This window comes from Doryrhamphus excisus, chromosome 16 (genome assembly GCF_030265055.1).
Source record: "Doryrhamphus excisus isolate RoL2022-K1 chromosome 16, RoL_Dexc_1.0, whole genome shotgun sequence".
NCBI classification, from domain to species: domain Eukaryota; kingdom Metazoa; phylum Chordata; class Actinopteri; order Syngnathiformes; family Syngnathidae; genus Doryrhamphus; species Doryrhamphus excisus.
Window position 1 is genome coordinate 14,489,215 of NC_080481.1, and position 18,067 is coordinate 14,507,281.

The 18,067-nt window shown below is 39.7% G+C and overlaps 2 protein-coding genes across 4 annotated transcripts; both read left to right on the forward strand.

Moving 5' to 3' along the window:
* The first annotated feature begins 42 nt into the window (after positions 1 to 42).
* LOC131104629 (forkhead box protein P1-B-like) lies at positions 43 to 15,426 on the forward strand. 3 transcript variants are annotated; one of them, XM_058051994.1, is made up of 16 exons: positions 43 to 157; positions 3,631 to 3,771; positions 7,303 to 7,440; positions 7,525 to 7,614; positions 8,934 to 9,048; positions 9,123 to 9,228; positions 9,340 to 9,447; positions 10,902 to 10,989; positions 12,115 to 12,192; positions 12,279 to 12,471; positions 12,635 to 12,711; positions 12,799 to 12,900; positions 12,966 to 13,093; positions 13,246 to 13,291; positions 14,947 to 15,110; positions 15,201 to 15,426. In XM_058051994.1, exons 2-16 carry the CDS (start codon positions 3,646 to 3,648, stop codon positions 15,352 to 15,354), a joined length of 1,713 nt encoding a protein of 570 aa, XP_057907977.1. In that variant the 5' UTR covers positions 43 to 157; positions 3,631 to 3,645; the 3' UTR covers positions 15,355 to 15,426. The 3 variants fall into 3 exon arrangements, with proteins under 3 accessions (XP_057907977.1, XP_057907978.1, XP_057907976.1); XM_058051995.1 differs by having other exon boundaries at positions 7,528 to 7,614; XM_058051993.1 differs by having other exon boundaries at positions 7,303 to 7,614.
* A 1,026-nt stretch (positions 15,427 to 16,452) lies between these two features.
* On the forward strand, positions 16,453 to 17,590 carry LOC131104734 (myoD family inhibitor domain-containing protein 2-like). Its single transcript, XM_058052232.1, has 3 exons — positions 16,453 to 16,522; positions 17,118 to 17,243; positions 17,328 to 17,590. Exons 1-3 carry the CDS (start codon positions 16,453 to 16,455, stop codon positions 17,588 to 17,590), a joined length of 459 nt encoding a protein of 152 aa, XP_057908215.1.
* Positions 17,591 to 18,067: the final 477 nt, after the last annotated feature.

An 18,067-nucleotide genomic window follows, 5' to 3' on the forward strand; every position in this document is an offset into this window, starting at 1 on the left:
TCCCGCGTGTGGACATGACGTCACCATTGTTTACTTTTACAGAAGCCACACCCTCTGTTAGCAACTTGTGGCTAGCCCGGCTACCAACGAAGCCCCACCGAGCTTCATTCGCCAGCCACCACCCCGAGCCCAACACTGTCTACGCGTACATAACCCGGTGAGTTAAAGTTAATTGAGTTACGCGCAAATAAACCTCAACACTAATGCTGACCTATACATGTTATTTATTGCAATATCCCCGTTTGTAACACGGAGAAAGAGACGATTGTTTTCAGTTAGCGGCTAGCTTTTGTTGTCCATTGCTACTGATACCCACAAGGTTGTATGTTTAAAACACATGTCTGTATTGTGACTTGTCAGAGAGACTGGGTCAATATAGCATTTAAATAACACAAGCTATTCCGGACATCAAACATGCTAACTCACAGTTCCTCATTTGTTACGCATAGCTTTTGGGTTCGGGTACTAGGAGAAACCTGCAATGGCTGCTCTCAGCGATGTCGAGTCCATTCATTTTGCGTGGAACATATCGCACAGCTATTAATGCACACATAACACATCATATTATCAGAGTGATGTATGGTGGAATTATGGCCGTTTGGTTGTCACACTTTGAGTGGAACGACCGTACTCAAAGTCGGTAAACTTCCTGAATTTTCACTCAATTTCCTTTTTGCGTACGACCTTTAACTCGACTTCAACACAGACACGAAGGTTGATGGATTGTCAAAGCAATGCAGATCACGCCTCCATTCTAAGCAGCACCATCACATGTACATGAGAAAGTTGAAGCTAGCATTGCACCATTTAATATCATTCTTTTATTAAGATGCTACACATCTGTACTGTTTTAGCATCTAATATGTTTTATTAAATTGCATTGGATAGTTTTCAGTTTGATGCACAATAATAATTTGCAGAATTTTCAATTATTACAAGACAAACATTGAGTCTCGCCCCAAACATCTTCAGACATGACAACAGGAAACTCGGCTCTTTTGTTTTTAGAAGTAACCCTGATCCTGAAAGCATAAGCACGCAGAATGGAAACCTCGCCTGCAAAAACCGGATATGACTTAGATATAGGCTTTCATTTTCAGGAATCACTTCACTTTTTTGGCCTTTTTTTTTGCAATACCCGGATTATGAATAATGCTCAGACACATCCATATCATGCAGGAAATGCTCTTTTCTAAAGTGCAAAAAGTATAACTGCATCTGTAATATAACTTAAGAGTGATCCCAGTGAACTCCTCAATGTTTTATGTTTAATATTCATTATGCTGTAAGTTAAATGGCTGTTTTCTTTGTATGATTTATACGTTTTTTGAACCTTGAAGATCTCCTCGGGGCAATGCAGCCTGTTTCATCTTGAGCTTTTTCATCTGCACACATCATCTGTTTGCCTACTTTATTTACTTTTGTTTATGCTGCTTAGCTTTTGACTCAAGCACTCCCAAGCTGTACACATAAAAGCCTCCTTGTGCATTGTACTACCTGACACGGCCGTTTATCGCACCACCTGGTTAATGGTAAATTGTTCCAGAAGGAAGATATGTTTGCACATAAACACAGACCCAGGGCCCCTGTGTTTACAGTAGCCATGGCAGCACTCAGTTATTCAACAAATAGACCCAAGCATGTTCCTCTCCCAGTTCCAGAGGAGACCGTTTTTAACTTGTTTTTTTTAACATGCTAAACTGGTTACATTTATTTCTCTAAAAGATTGGTGGTTTCAGATACTAGTCAATAGCGGGTTGTTTATTCCTATTGAAATGTTACTTTTGTGGCCCCTGGTGGGTTGATCGTTTCAAAAGCTAATGTTACCCACACATACCCCAAAGCGGTGTTTGTGGATGACGGAGAATTTGTGAAAGAAGGACAAAATCATGATGTGCTGGTTTCCTAGTGTTATTAAAGTTATTAAAGTTCGAAAGACTAAAAAAACACAGCATCTTAATTCTCATCAAGACTTAGTTATACTTTGTGCAATGGATGTAACTACAAATCTTGTTGTGTTGAGTAGGTTGCAATCACATCCTGCAATGATCCGTGTATTTGCCACTTGATACACTCTCTAAAATACTGACTTGAAATACACACCCTGAAACTGAAAGCTTTTACTGTTTGTTTGGAGTTTGTTTGCTATCAGTTCCACCCTTGTGCTTCAAAGGTCACAAAGAACTTCCTGCCTCAGGTATAAATTGAATTGCATCCACATAGCATTATAATATGTCACTTCATTTTGATATTATTCAGCAATATTCTAACTGACTCGAGCTATTCCAGCATGCTGGGCTTCGGCTTGATTATTGAGTATTTCTCCTTGATTATCCCACAACTGGCGTCCACTGCCACGACTCTGCAGCATTTGGGCTTATTGTGCGATTTCACTTTGTAGCATTTTTGTGGTTCATTGTGTTGTTACCGTACAAGGGGATGGTTATACCATCTGATGAGAGGAGCAATCGCATTAATCATATGACACGAATATGTCGTGTGCCCATGCTCGTGCATGAGTAAACACAGCATGGGCTTTGACTTTGTGGATTATTTTTAGTTTATGCACTTTTTACATTTACAGTAGTACAGTGGTCACCATTCCTTTGAGCGTCTGTGTGAACATAGGTAAGCTCAACCCCCCCTTTTGCACCGAGCTCGGGGCTGTGTGCTTGCCCAGAGAACGTTGAGGTGTACGGGCGTATTCTGTTGTCAAAATTCGTGCGTGTTAGTCACATATGTAACAATGCATTAATTCTTCCTAATATCTTTACAATTGTAGCGAAGAGCCAGGACTGTATGTGATTTAATCAAACTCGCTGGTGCACCTCATCCACACAGATGCGCCGGTCAGAAAGCCAGACCCAATTGGATGAGCTTGATTAATGCACTGTTCATATTTTTATCCAGCTGGCTGATGTGACATTGATATAAAGTTTGATGTATCGTCTGGTATATTTTATCACCAACACAGACCAGACATAAACATATTGGGCGCTATTTTTGTAAACCGCCGCGCCAACGGGGTGTTGCCAATGCACTTTGCAATTGTCGTGAGTAGCGCAGCGCGACGCACCCGCGTCCAGGTCCCTCCCACCAGCGCAAGTAGCTAAGAGGGATGAGAAAATGCGTGATAGGGTTTAACACAGCCGAGTGTAATCTTAACCAATCAAATGAACGTATCTCATTGCCTTTAAATGTGCAGGGCCCACTGGACTGCACATCAGAGGCACAGCACACAATGCATGCACCACATCCACCATCTGTTCCTGAAAGTTACATTAAACATAACGGAAGGCTAATCCAGGCATTTTGCTTGTGATCCACCAGCATGCTCTCCATCGCCAAATAGAAGTCTTCTCAGTTCTAAAATGTGGATTTGGGAGGGAGGCACAGCCTGTCTCCGAAATTGTGTGTGCACAGTGGTGTATAATATTTTTTAGCATCTCAAGGAGAGAAAATGCACATTTTTGAAAAGAGTGAAAAATATCTGACTTTTTAGTAAGACCACGAATGCATCCTGGTTGAGTTTCTGACTGATGATTAGATGAGGCTACTGCAACAAGTTGAGAATGGTGTTGTCCTAATGTACCAAACTTTTTCATCCAGCTGTGTTTGTTTCCTTGGCAGGTCAGTGAAGTCCAGATGCATGAGTCTGGGTCAGAACCAACGAGCCACGTCATTCCAGCTGTTAGGACACAGAACGGGAAAAATGCTGACAATGACAGTCGACTGAGGAGTGGACATACTCCTCCCCCAGAGTCACCTAGGGTCAGTTTTTCCTCGTTGGTTGTATTTAATACAACATTCACTGCTCGGAGGCTAATTTTGATCATGTTACCCAGTACTGATTAATACTGTAGAACTCAAGTTATGTTGAGTGGTAGGGCTTTTGTTCTTGTAACTAATGGGTTGCACATTGTTAAGCTTACTTGACAGACCTTTGAGGTCGACCATCTTTGCTCAAATAACAATTTCACGTCTGAAGCGTCCTTTTAGAGGGGAAAGTATGCAGTTAAAAAAATATTCTCTTAGTTTAGTGAAGGCCTTTCTAGTTTGACATGAATAGCTTTTTTTCAAACCAGCGATCCTCCCTATCAAATATTTGGATATCATACTCTGTATGAATTGCTGAGTCTGGCCCCTATAGCAGGGGTCACAGACCTTTTTGGCTAAGACAGCCATGAAAGCCATTTTTTTTTCAAATGTTTCGAAATTCTGGATAAGGAGTTGGCTAAAAAGAGGTGCTTAAGAAGCCATCTATATCAAACTAGACAAACCCTCTCTTAAAAAGAGGTTGGCACCATCACCTAATGTCTGCTTACAGCAGTGTCCTCTCATCTCTCCCCCAATGATTGTCTCATTCCAATGGCTGTTTTGCCACCACCCAGGGGAAATACTTATTATACAGGACCATCATTCATAACAGAACTATAGTGACCACACCCACAAGGGACGCATCCACCGGAGACACTATGGACAGACTCCAGACTTAAAATTTTGAACTTTTTGAATGATGGGGAAGGAGTCCAGTTGCCTCAATTCATTCTAAAAATGTTTGTTGTTCCCAGACGGAATTTGAAATGGAGATAATCAGGTTTGTCCTGTTTATTTGTAAAGCTATTTTCAATCAACCAGTTGTGTAATTTAATATTGTGGGGGTTGATGGTGCTCCTTTTTTGTAGGTTGTGTATCCGTATTAATGGAGTTTTTTTTTTGCTGTCAATCATATTGGAGTTCACAAGACCAGTCTTGCAGGAACTGATCTGTGTTTACACTCTGTTGCTCACTGGAATGACTCTCAACAATAACAACAACACAAGATGTTTGGACTTGCTTGCTGCCATGGTAACAGGGATTAGGCAAAGGCTGTTGTTGTGTTGACGGTGTCCACAGAAAACAGTGGGGGGGGCAACTGGCTGTGTCTGTGGAGTAGACCTGTTTTCATCGCTTTTGTGGCCACCTCCGCAACATTGAATCGCATAAGAAAGGCCAAACTCGGAGGCAGTCGTCTGTTATTGTTAGCCCAAAGCCTGTGTGAAATTCTCTGTCAGTTTGTTTACTCGATTCAAAACAGACTCTGCCTCAGAGAGGGATGTTTGTTTGTGGTTCAGACCTTAATTAAAATATGAATCCTGCATTCTGTTTTTGTAAACAGGCTCTGCCCGCTTTTATTCATTATTTAGTCTCTGTGCAATTTTGATTACTTTGTTTATGTTTACGGCAAACACTGCTGGAGCAGTGAGGCTCGACAGGGAGTGGGGGTTGGTAAATTGCTGCCTGCTCAGTAGAGGATGTTGTTTTTGTGGCAGTGGTGGTTGCTGCTGTTGTTGTTGTTATTTTGATGGTGTGCTAATTCCCTTGAGCCATCTGCTGTTGTTTGGTGCATTTTGAGTTGAATTGGCTGCAAAGGGTTTTCTTACAGAAGACGTGAACTGGAATAATTATCAGCTGCACACCGTTCTATGCATTGAAGTGTGTTTTGATGGTATGGCGTTAATGCGTGATGCATTCTTTGCTCACACATGCTAACCCCTCACCACACGTCAAATCTGGCCCAGCACATCATTTTATGCAACAGCACGACTTCTTGGAAGTACATTCGTGATATAAGACTGTATGCCAGGGGTCTCAAACACACGGCCCGCGGGCCAAATGTGGCCCGCAGGACACTAGTTTGAGGCCCCCGCCTTGATATGAAAGTTTAATGTTAGTGCGGCCCGCGCAAGTTTGATATGGATGCTGTATGGTATCATGTACCCAGAAAAAATTATTACGTTTGATTAATGTTCATGTTAAAGGTTAAATAACTGTTAATAGTTATCCTCCCTATCCGTGTGGAAGTGGTAAGTTTTTGGCTATTTAAGTTTAAAGGAAATAACTTGAAGGCTCCCGTTTAGGTCGCTAGCTCTCTAGTTTGCGAGTTAGCATGTGTCTCAAGACCCTGCAGTTGCGCAATATGTTGTAAATAAAAAGAGTATAAATGTGACTATAGTCGTGTTTTGTCATGTCTACAGGGCTCTAATAATGCTTTGTTCATTTTAATCTGAAAAAAATCATTTGTCTACCCACCAACTATATGTGGTTTCTTAAGTTTTTATTATTTGCCGTTTTATTATTATTATTATATTTATGTATTTATTACTGATTGATTGATTTTCTTTATTCTTGATTTGTTTATTTATTTTTCATCTTACTTTTTATTTTTCTACACAAAATAAGATATTTGAGAAGAGTGGAATGTTTTATCAGAGCTTTTCTTGTAGAAAATTGGAACCAAGGCAAAGTTTTTTTTAATATTTTAGTTTTTAATAAATGTGTTTTTTGTTTTTTTTTTGGAAAACCTGAGTCTCACCCAGACCCGAGCTCCAGTGGCCCCCAAGTAAATTGAGTTTGAGACCCCTGCTGTATGCAAATAAAAAAAACCCATACATTTTGTGATGTTATTTTACTTTTGAATATTATCCATTCCCTAGAGGTGTTTTGAGGAAAATAGGAGTTGTCCAAATAAACAAACGACAGATGGGGAAAGCAAATACATGTTTGTCTTTCAAAGAGACAAACCGGTATGGCTTCTCTATGAGACACTGTCTGTGTTTAAGTAATCAAATTTACAGCGGAACTTTGAAACCAATAATGGACTGCTGTAAATGTACATTTGTTTCCAGAGAAAGACATGGAAGCTAACGTCACATGTGATTAATATACTGTATATGGTATCCTAAACATAAACCAAGTCTGTATTGTGACATTATGCTTTGAAATGAACATTGTCTGACCATGATGGTGTGCAGCATAGTGTGTGCAAAACTGTGAACATTGCCACATTAAAGTTGTACAGGCTTGTCCAGCAGTATTGCAAGACCCTTAAAATAGACAATCTGTGTCACTCGCAGCAACTACCTCATTCTAAGATACTATATCATCAACAAGATTTTGCAGGCGCAGTTCTTCTTTTAACAATATGTTGTCTAGCGTATATTTTATTTGTTGTTCCTTTTCATGTTTGTAAAGCGTGTTCACACACGTGTGGCTCCTCGCTATCCAACCAACAAGAACATTCTTATCAAGTACATTCGTAATATGTTTACACAACTGTTTCATCTTGTTTTTCTCTCCTGTCAGTGTTTTCAACACCGAGTGACACCACACCCCTTTTTCCTTTGTGTATTTTTGTGAGTGTGTTAACAAGTCCACAAAAGCACCCATTGGAATGAAAACGTACATTTCCTCTGTAAATGTGCCACGTTATGTTGATAATGTCCTTGATTTTCTTCTAATACAATGTCACGGTTGTATCAGGTCCCAGCATCATCATCCATGATGACTCCACCAGCCGAGGCTCCTCAGCAGCTGCAGCAGACGCCACAGCAGCAGGTCCTCAGTCCTCAGCAGATCCAAGCCCTGTTCCAGCAGCAGAAGGCACTCATGTTACACCAGGTACTGTCCGGATTAGGTCTTTTGTCTTTGCTGAGCATAACGTTTCTGTTTGCTTTAACTCTTATTTCTTCAACATGTCTGCAGCAGCAAATCCAAGAGGTTTTCAAGAACCAACAAGAACAGCTAAATATGCAGCTGCTCCAACAGAAGAATGCTGGGATAGTTAGCCAGGAGGTAATCTTGCATATACGTTTGCACCACTACTTTCACACTGATATTTGTATTATGTGTGTATGTGTATAGACAGTTTTCTTTAACGGTACCTTAGGCAAGTTTTTCTCTGTTTGTACGTGTTTCTATTTCATAATTTTAAAGACTTTTGGAAAATAAACCAAACATTTACAGCAGGGGTGTCAAACTCAAAGCTCAGGTTTTCCAAAAAAAACCAACACATTTATTAAAAACAGAAAAATGAATAAACTTTGCTTTGGTTCCGATTTTCTACAAGAAAAGCTCTGATAAAACATTCCACTGTTCTCAAATATCTTACTTTTTATTTTTCTACACAAAATAAGATGAAAAATAAATAAACAAATCAAGAATAAAGAAAATCAAACAATCAGTAATAAATAAATATAATAATAAAAAAACGGCAAATAATAAAAACTTAAGAAACCACATATAGTTGGTGGGTAGACAAATTTTCTGATTTTAATTAACAAAGCATTATTAGAGCCCTGTAGACATGACAAAACACGACTATAGTCACATTTATACTCTTTTTATTTACAACATATTGCGCAACTGCAGGGTCTTGAGACACATGCTAACTCGCAAACAAGAGAGCTAGCGTCCTAAACGGTAGCCTCCAAGTTATTTCATTTAAACTTAAATAGCCAAAAACTTACCACTTCCACACGGATAAGGAGGATAACTATTAACAGTTATTTAACCTTTAACATGAACATTAATCAAACGTAATGATTTTTTCTGGGTACATGATTCCATACAGCATCCATATCAAACTTGCGCGGGCCGTACTAACATTAAACTTTCATATCAAGGTGGGGCCTCAAACTAGTGTCCTGCGGGCCACATTTGGCCCACGGGCCGCGTGTTTGAGACCCCTGATTTACAGAAAAAATAAAATAAAATACAAGACAACAATTAATTGGTGGTGAACCTTTTCCCTGCAATGGAAGTTGGTTTTGGGTGATGCTTTGCTACTTCTAAAAATCCCATCAGCCACCTGCAATGTCAACATGCACTTACCGGTGCTTCATAACTCCGAGAGGCACTTGGCAGCAGGTGTGGGCGTCTGGATGCAGGAAATGTTAGTTTCTTTCCAAATGTGCATGTCGTCAGGGGGACTGTCTTCCACAAGAGATCTTTGTATGCAAACAATTAAGACAACGTCTCTGACCACATTAGTACTTATGGGAGTACTGGAAACCACATTGCGGCAGAAAAAAACCCACAATATTTCTCCATTAAACATTATCTTGAAACATTATTTAAGTAAGATTCAAGTTGTTGTGCCAATTTTGTCCCAGCTCACAGCCCAGCAGATCGCCATCCAGCAGCAGCTCCTTCAGGTGCAGCAGCAACATCTGCTCAACCTGCAGAGGCAGGGCCTGCTCTCCGTGCTCCCCACCAGTGCTGCTGCCAGTACGTTGCCTATCTTGTGTTTTGCTGAGAAGTATGTGTACCACACTGTGACTCTGAGTGCTGTGTTCTTTCAGGCTGTGAGAATGACAGTAGTGCTTCCACGGGTGGGGACTCCAGAGAGTCGTCCAATCACCAATCTGCGACTAACGGCTATCCCGCTCTCCTAAAGAGGAAGGAAAGGTGCTTTCCTGTCCGAACCAAAAATCTGTATACATCCTGCTCTGCGACGGGGGCTTTTCTTTCTAGTGTTATACATAGCTGACACCGGTCATATGCTGTGATTTCTTTCAGTGGCTCTCTGGAGGAAAACACACAGAGTAGCCATCCTCTCTACGGGAACGGCATGTGCAAATGGCCCGGCTGTGAGACAGTCTTTGGAGACTTTCAGGCATTTCTCAAGTGAGTAGCGGAATGTCTTTCCCGCCAACGCTGATTTAATGTTTATGTGCGTCTGAGAAGATATACCGTCGCATGTATTTTCTGCATTGTGGCTCTCAAAGGAGACACAAATGCATTCATACAAAGAGTTTTCTTTAAAACATCCACCTATGAATCAGTTTTACTGAACTGAACTAAAATGTACGCTTTCTGTGGATACAAAAGTCTTATTTTCAGATGTCATAATAACATAATAAAATGTGGATTGATACTTAAGTCATTACTGAATTACTTACTTAATACAGTAGAACCTTGGTTAGCAGCATTCATTATTTCCAGCAGGTCTGACTCTAACCGAAACAGACTTTAACTGAATCAATTTTTCCCAAAGGAAATCAATCATTCATTCATTCATTTTCTACCGCTTTTTCCTCACGAGGGTCGTAAGGGGTGCTGGAGCCTATCCCAGCTGTCTTTGGGCGAGAAGCGGGGTACACCCTGGACTGGTCGCCAGCCAATCACAGGGCACATATAGACAAACAACCATTCACACTCACATTCATACCTATAGACACCTATGTGTCAATTAACCTAGCATGTTTTTGGAATGTGGGAGGAAACCGGAGTACCCGGAGAAAACCCACGCATGCACGGGGAGAACATGCAAACTCCACACAGAGATGGGCGAGGGTGGAATTGAACCCTGGTCTCCTAGCTGTGAGGTCTGCGCGCTAACCACTCGCCCGCCCCCAAAGGAAATCAGTTGCCAATATTGTTAACGCGGAACGAGTTTTTATTGTTTTACAATTATAGTTTTCAATGCCTAAAACAATTAGAAATGCATGTCAATGATGAATGAAAGGCATAAATGAACATTTATCCTTTTGTGAAAATGTGATTCTTGACGACTGTCACCAAAGACACAAGTGGCAGTGAGATCAACCACCGCCACATTGTGTCTTGGGGAACAGTAGTCTTCAATGAAGGTAAAAGTAACCTTAAATGTTTATTGAGCACTTTAATTCGGTATTTGTATGAATGTAGAATTGTTTTGTGTTTTGTGTTAACATGTTTCAGACGCAACTGCCGATGACATCATAGACGGGTGACGTAACTTCTGGCCCTGATTGTCATTTTGTTGCTACCTATAGGATGCTAACAAGGACGGGCATTTCTGATATTTACACATATATATTTATATACATGAAGAATACATATGGATTCACACTGTATTTATAACACGACAAGACGTGTTAACCAAGGAACACGCTAACCGGGGCGAATGCAAACTGAGTTTCCACTGTACTAAGGTAATGATAATCAAAATATGCAGGACAATAAAGTGAAGGGAGCAAGAAGGCAAATAATCTCTACCACATTGAACTTTGCAATCTGCTTCCATTTTGTAAATAAACATGATCCGCATCAAAAAGTGTTTGTTTGCCGTACAGATAAATGTTTTGTTTTGTCCACAGGCATTTGAACAGTGAGCATACACTTGACGACAAGAGCACCGCGCAGTGTCGTGTGCAGATGCAAGTTGTTCAACAGCTGGAACTACAGGTTTGTTTTCATGTTGTTGGGTTGTTTTTTTGTGTGTGTCTAAAATTGTCAACTTACTGTAGACGAGTTAGTTGTTCACTGTCTTTTATATACTATAGTGTAAGTACAAGTCAGCTGAGGTGAAATGTCAGGTATGTTGTTTTCACACAAGGCCTGGACCGAGAAGTAGCATCTGTAGACTAAGTACACTAACCCAGTGTTTCTATTAACCCTTTCAGGTCCGTAGAGGACAAAATAAGTCTACTAAAGTAAATTATTATTGATTATGTATTTTACGTTAAGGTTGTCAGAACAGCATAATCGTGTATGTGTGGTCTAAATCAGGTGGTCTCAAACATGCGGCCCACGGGCCAAATGTGGCCCGCAGGACACTAGTTTGAGGCCCCCGCCTTGATATGAAAGTTTAATGTTAGTGCGGCCCGCGCAAGTTTTGATATGGATGCTGTATGGTATCATGTACCCAGAAAAAAATATTACGTTTGATTAATGTTCATGTTAAAGGTTAAATAACTGTTAATAGTTATCTTCCCTATCCATGCGGAAGTGGTAAGTTTTTGGCTATTTAAGTTGAAAGGAAATAACTTGAAGGCTACCGTTTAGGTCGCTAGCTCTCTAGTTTGCGAGTTAGCATGTGTCTCAAGACCCTGCAGTTGCGCAATATGTTGTAAATAAAAAGAGTATAAATGTGACTATAGTCGTGTTTTGTCATGTCTACAGGGCTCTAATAATGCTTTGTTCATTTTAATCTGAAAAAAATAATTTGTCTACCCACCAACTATATGTGGTTTCTTAAGTTTTTATTATTTGCCGTTTTATTATTGTTATTATATTTATTTATTACTGATTGATTGATTTTCTTTATTCTTGATTTATTTATTTTTCATCTTATTTTGTGCAGAAAAATAAAAATTAAGATATTTGAGAACAGTGGAATGTTTTATCAGAGCTTTTATTGTAGAAAATCGGAACCAAAGCACTGAAAAAGTTTGTATATTTTTTTGTTTTTAATAAATGCGTTTTTTTTTATTTTGGAAACCTGACCCTAGCTCCAGTGGCCCCCGGTTAAATTGAGCTTGAGAACCCTGGTCTAAATAAACAGACTTTTCCTTTTTGCTCTCCATGCAGCTAAAAAAGGACAAAGAGCGACTCCAAGCAATGATGGCTCACCTGAAGTCATCTGAGCCCAAACCTGCAGCTCAGCCCGTAAGTTTCTTTCTCTCAGCACTTCCATATTTTTGTACTTGGGTATATTCCTGATTTTACATTTTGTTTTTTTTTACGTTTCTCAGGCGAATCTGGTGCCTAATGTGTCCTTCTCCCAGACCACGCTGCCCAAAGGACCCCCTATGAGTGTGTCGCAGACCGCCACGGCGCCATCCACACCCCTGACGCCACTTTCCGAGTCCCCCTCAGTCCTAACTCCGAATGGCGTCTTCACCGGGACCCCTGTACGTAGGCGGTACAGTCGCTCCGTCAGCCAAGGTGAATAGCATATCTGCAGGCTTACACTAGTTTTTGTAGCTCTCCGAGGTCCTGACATGTAAACAAAGCAGAAAACCATAACGAGAGCATTTCAAAGCCACTTTGAATCTGAACATCCCATTAGGTTGCACGTTAAGTGTTTGTTTGTATTGTTTTGCGGCAGATATTGTCGATAATAAGGAGTTTTACCTGAGCGCAGAAGTAAGACCACCATTTACGTATGCGTCTCTCATACGACAGGTAAAAGCAAAGTTTCATCCTATGCTACACTGCAAGAATTCTCAATGTTTGTTATTATATTGGGTTTTTTTTTCCCATAACTTTCAGGCAATATACGAATCACCTCGCAATCAGCTGACTTTAAATGAAATCTACAACTGGTTCACAAGAAACTTTGCCTATTTCCGACGCAACGCAGCGACATGGAAGGTACAGTATTTCTTAGCAGTTATATTTCATGTCCATGTGTGAATATGATGTTTTTTATTGTCCAGAACGCTGTCAGACACAACCTGAGCCTCCATAAGTGCTTTGTCCGCCTGGAGAATGTGAAGGGAGCCGTGTGGACGGTGGACGAGATTGAGTTCCACAGAAGACGGCCCCAGAAGGCTGCTGGTAATGGGTGAGTTAGCTAATGCCTTGTTGACGCCACACAATCTCAGACCTGATGTTTCACTTGAATGGTTTTTGGAGCTTTGGCGTCTACAGCCTGACAGTCATTTCCCGCTCCCGAGCCCTAAAGTCGGTCTTTTTTGGTGTCTTTTGTAATTACAGATCTCTCCTGAAAAACAGACAGGGTTTAACCGGATCTGTGTCTCAGGTAGGGGGAAATGTGTGACTGGATTGTACCAATAGATGACAGAGGGCTATGTTGACGTACTCGATACGGGCGATACGTATATATACTATAGACACTCTCCACCCTTCTGTACTGCTAGCACAATGTCTCGCGTCTTAAAGGCACAGGTACTGTTTTACACCTCGTATTCCCCTTTTCAATGCCCTGTATTTGGATTTTTGTTCATTTGACCATTTTTATGCTTGAATTTAGGCCAAGAAGATGCTTAATTATGCATTATTACAAAATAATAATAGCCATGAAACAGCAATCATTATAAATTCATACATTTTTAAAAAACCCGTGCCTTCTGTTGTTGTCATATGATAACTGAAATGTACAAAACCCAAGCTATTTCTCCCATAGGAAATAATGTAGATCCAATTTTAAAAAAAAAATTCAAAATAGTAATCAAAAATACTGTATGAACAAAAAACACAATTATGTTTTTTTCATGCAGTAAACAATGTAAAATAATCATAAATGAAGAGTGGATCAAAGTTGTAGTTGATGCAAGACTAAATTCAATAGTGTTTTCCACCTTCTTGTTTTGGCCCCATGACGGGTTATTTAGCATGGATGCTGAGTCAGCAGGAAGTAAGGTGCTTTGTTTTGGGTGCTCCGTTTTCAGTTCAGGGTCAATCAACAAATTTGTACAAAAACTGAGGCAGTTTCCTAAAAATAGAGGATAAAATAAATTTCCTTGTTCATCAATAAAAAAAAATATTATTATTAATAATAATAATTATTATATTATTATTTAAACAGGTTTTCTATGCCCTAACTTTCCAACTCTAACTACTCTAAATAATAATAATAATAAGAATTATTATTATTATTATTTATCAATTGTTTGTTTCCCCAGCGTGCTTTGTTGCACTGATGTTGGAAATGACTAATAAGTTACATGTTTAGAGCGCAAAGAGTTGTTGGTTATTCTGCATTATTCGTTGGTAGTGTCTTGTCTTTGGTTATCCACCTATTGCATTTTAATTTAATTGCATTTCTGTGTAATGTTTTAGCACATTTTATAAGACATCGTGAGTAACAATGGTATGTGGAATATTAACCTGAAAAACAATTTCTAGCTAGCTTTTGAGCTGGTAAATTTTAAGGCCCTTTTGTTACTCTGTTTGCTAATAAATAGTTGATTTTCATTAAAGGGATATCACCCGAAATCACATTTTTATGCTGACATCGGGCCAATAAGTATATCAGTGCCCATAATTATCGGACATCCCTAACTATAATTTGCAAATTATGTAAATTTTTAAATTCCATTATTTGTTATTTTTCCACAAATATTTCACATTTTTGTCTTAATATTATGTATTTTTATTTTCATGAGATTTTTACTTTATCATAATATAAAATTTTAACCAATCCTAAAATGGCAACTTTATTCTTTGTTTTGGTTCTCATAATATTACAACTGATAAAGAAATTACATTGATAGTCTTTAATAAATAAACTTTAAACTATTTTTTGTCCTAATATTATGACTTTATGCTCCTAAATGTTGTCTTGACTTGAGGTTTTTGTTTTTGCAATGGCTCCCACACTCCTACCATACTTTAGATAAAGGAAAACATGGAACTATTCACACCATTTGTGTTAATTCTGTTGTTTTCTTGCAGGTTGGAAGTCTAGACTGCAACTCCCTCTACCACCCCGGTGCCATAGGCAGCATTCCGTTACATTCCCTGCCCCACGTCCTTCAAGAGCAGCTGAACGGCGCCCTCGCCAATGGCTCCGGATACCAAAGCGACAGCAGCGCGACACAGTCACCTCCGCAAGCTTAGTAAGCTTCCCCACGCCTTAATTGAATCATCAGTGAGTAGATATGTGACGCAGTTTGCCTTTCTGCTTTTTTTTTTTTTTTTCAAACCAGCATCAAAGAGGAACAGGAGGACGAAGAGATTTGTGAAAATTACCCCTATGAATCCGAGAGCACAGACGAGCACGGGCACAGCCCCGAGATAAACCGCGACAGAGACAACGGCAGTCCAGAGAGGCTTCGTCTAGACCGCGTGCCCTCGCTTTGACCACAAGGCCCAAGATCTTCTTCACAGCAATGACACGACGTATTCCAAAAAAAAAAAAAAGTCCAAAAGCAATTGCTTCATCTACATAACCAAATACACTCTTCTTGTTTTTTTTTGTTTCCATATTTATCAGTATTTTTTTTTGTTCTTATAATCAAGTTTTTAATTCTGTACAGTAGAGTGATATCATGGATGTGAAACTGTCTTTTCATGGTTGATTTTGTTTAATAAATACAAGGAGCATGAGGAGCATAGAAGCCAAAGGAAAGGAAACACTGATAGCGAGCACTTCAGGATTGGGGGAAAAAAAAAACAACAAAAAAACACTAGTCGGTTTTTATTTTAGTTGTCATATTATATATATATATATAGATATATATATAGATATATCTATACATTTGTAGAGAGATGATTCCCGATATTCACTGCCGACGTGATTGCATATATTTGTATGTAAAGACATTATCAGGTGATTGAAAAACAGAATGTCTTTATACGTGTTGGTATTTTTCACCCCCACAAACATGGTTTGAATTTTCTCAAAATGATGATGTAAGACTAGTAACGATAGATTGACCTTTACTGTAAACCATCTCTATGAAGAATAAATCCATCATGATAACTGTGTGCAGGCTTTGTGTGTTGTTTGGGGTTCCGTATACTGAATATGCTCTCATTTCACCCCTTTAGCGTAGCGATAAGAAGATTTCACTCTTTTTGGAATTTTGCCCATCATCCACAAATGTGCTTTCTAGATAATTGGGATTCAAACCCACAAAAAAAACAATGTTTTATATACATGCATTTCCACATGCTTATCGTTTATAAATATAATATTTGTCTTCTTTTCTGCTAAGTGCTGTCATTCGTGTCCCTTGTGTACTATGATGTCAGATACTACAATACAATGTGTCTCCTGATTGGTGAGCATTGATGGAAAAAAGGAGGAGTGAGCTGGTACTTGGTGGGAATACTTGAGCTCAACCCACAGTCGGCTATATTAATAATCTACTAAAGACAGGTAATATTCAAATAATACTGTGGGATGATTCGTAACGCAAAGAAAACTAATCGGAATCAATTGTGACTCTGCAGAAGATGACAACTTCTCCTTCAGCCGCTCCTGAGACACATTTTGTTGAGATTGGAAAAAAAACACAGAATGACGGTAGGTCTTTATCACCTTGGTTATGATTTTGCTGAATATCACCTAAAATGTAAAGAGTTAAGTTGAGTGCATGTCAATTGTTATATGCCTAATTACCTTTATGGTCGGAGCCATAAATGGGGACTCTGCATGCTTTTTTTTATAACATACAAGAACTTCATTTTCTACTGCTTATCCTCATGTGGGTCGCAGAGGTGCTGGAACCTATCCCAGCTGTCTTCGTGTGAGAGGCGATGTACACCCTGGACTGGTCGCCAGCCAATCACAGGGCACATATAGACAAACAACCATTCACACTCACATTCATACCTATGGACAATTTGGAGTCGCTAATTAACCTAGCATGTTTTTGGAATGTGGGAGGAAACCGGAGTACCCGGAGAAAACCCACGCATGCACAGGGGGGGAACATGCAAACTCCACACAGAGATGGTGGAATCGAACTCGGGTCTCCTAGCTGTGTGGCCTGTGCGCTAACCACTCACGCAAAAAAAATAAATGAAGCTTTCAAAACGTGACAAAGGACATATAGTACAACTAGGACGTATAGATGTAATGTTTCACAGTCATTGCTATCCTATCTCTTGTTTAAAAGAAAGCCCTGTGAAATCTTCTGGGCATGAGGAACAAGACACAGGGTGGGATGGAGGTTCAGACAGTTTGAAGACCAGCAGGAGCAGCGTGTTTTCCTCTGATGACTCCCATCAACCTGTCACAGGAGGTACTATACATGCTGGAATGACATTTGGACCCCCCCACCCCAACTACTGTATGTGTGCTAATGTGTGACTTCTCCATCCCCAAGAAGACTGTGCTGAACTTCTACTGGCCTGTCTCTATTGCCGCTTCCACGACTTCCTGCTCCTGCTGCAGGATACATCAAGGAGGGCTCTTGACCTCTGCTTTCCTTCATTGGACTATACCACTCAGTCCAGTCAGAGGGACCACCAGGGGTGGGAAGGCTGGGAGTGCAATCTGGGACTGGACTGGGACTTGTGTAACTCCTGCCAGGACTCAGCAGAACTTCTGGAACTGGCCATGGAGATATCAGAAGTGTGCTATCGCTAAGAGAAGCGGTGTTTTATGTTGCATGAGTCCCATTTTTTCCACCCAGGAAGTGAAATGACAAAATGTAAGCTAATAAAATATTGGTCAATATGTAAGGGTATGATTTAATAAGCTCTGCTTCATGTAACCACATGATGTTCCATGTAACTTGTAGCATGTCTAAAACAAATACTATATCATGAATAAAACATGCATGAGGCGTGGAGTGGAGCTGAGAGAATGTTTCCCAAAAAGGACGTTTAATTTTGTGCATTGAAGGGAACATGGACACGACGTGCTGAAAAGTCCCAGTGTGCTCGAATTTAAGTCGCCATAAGAAAGAGATATAAATATAATTCATTTTATATATAATATAATAAAAAATATAATAAATATAATTCGTTTTACAAGTTACTTTAAAAATAATAATTAATAGTATTGTCCTTTAATTCCGACATTCCGATTCTCCCGGAAGTGTTCATTTTTTAACTTCCGGTG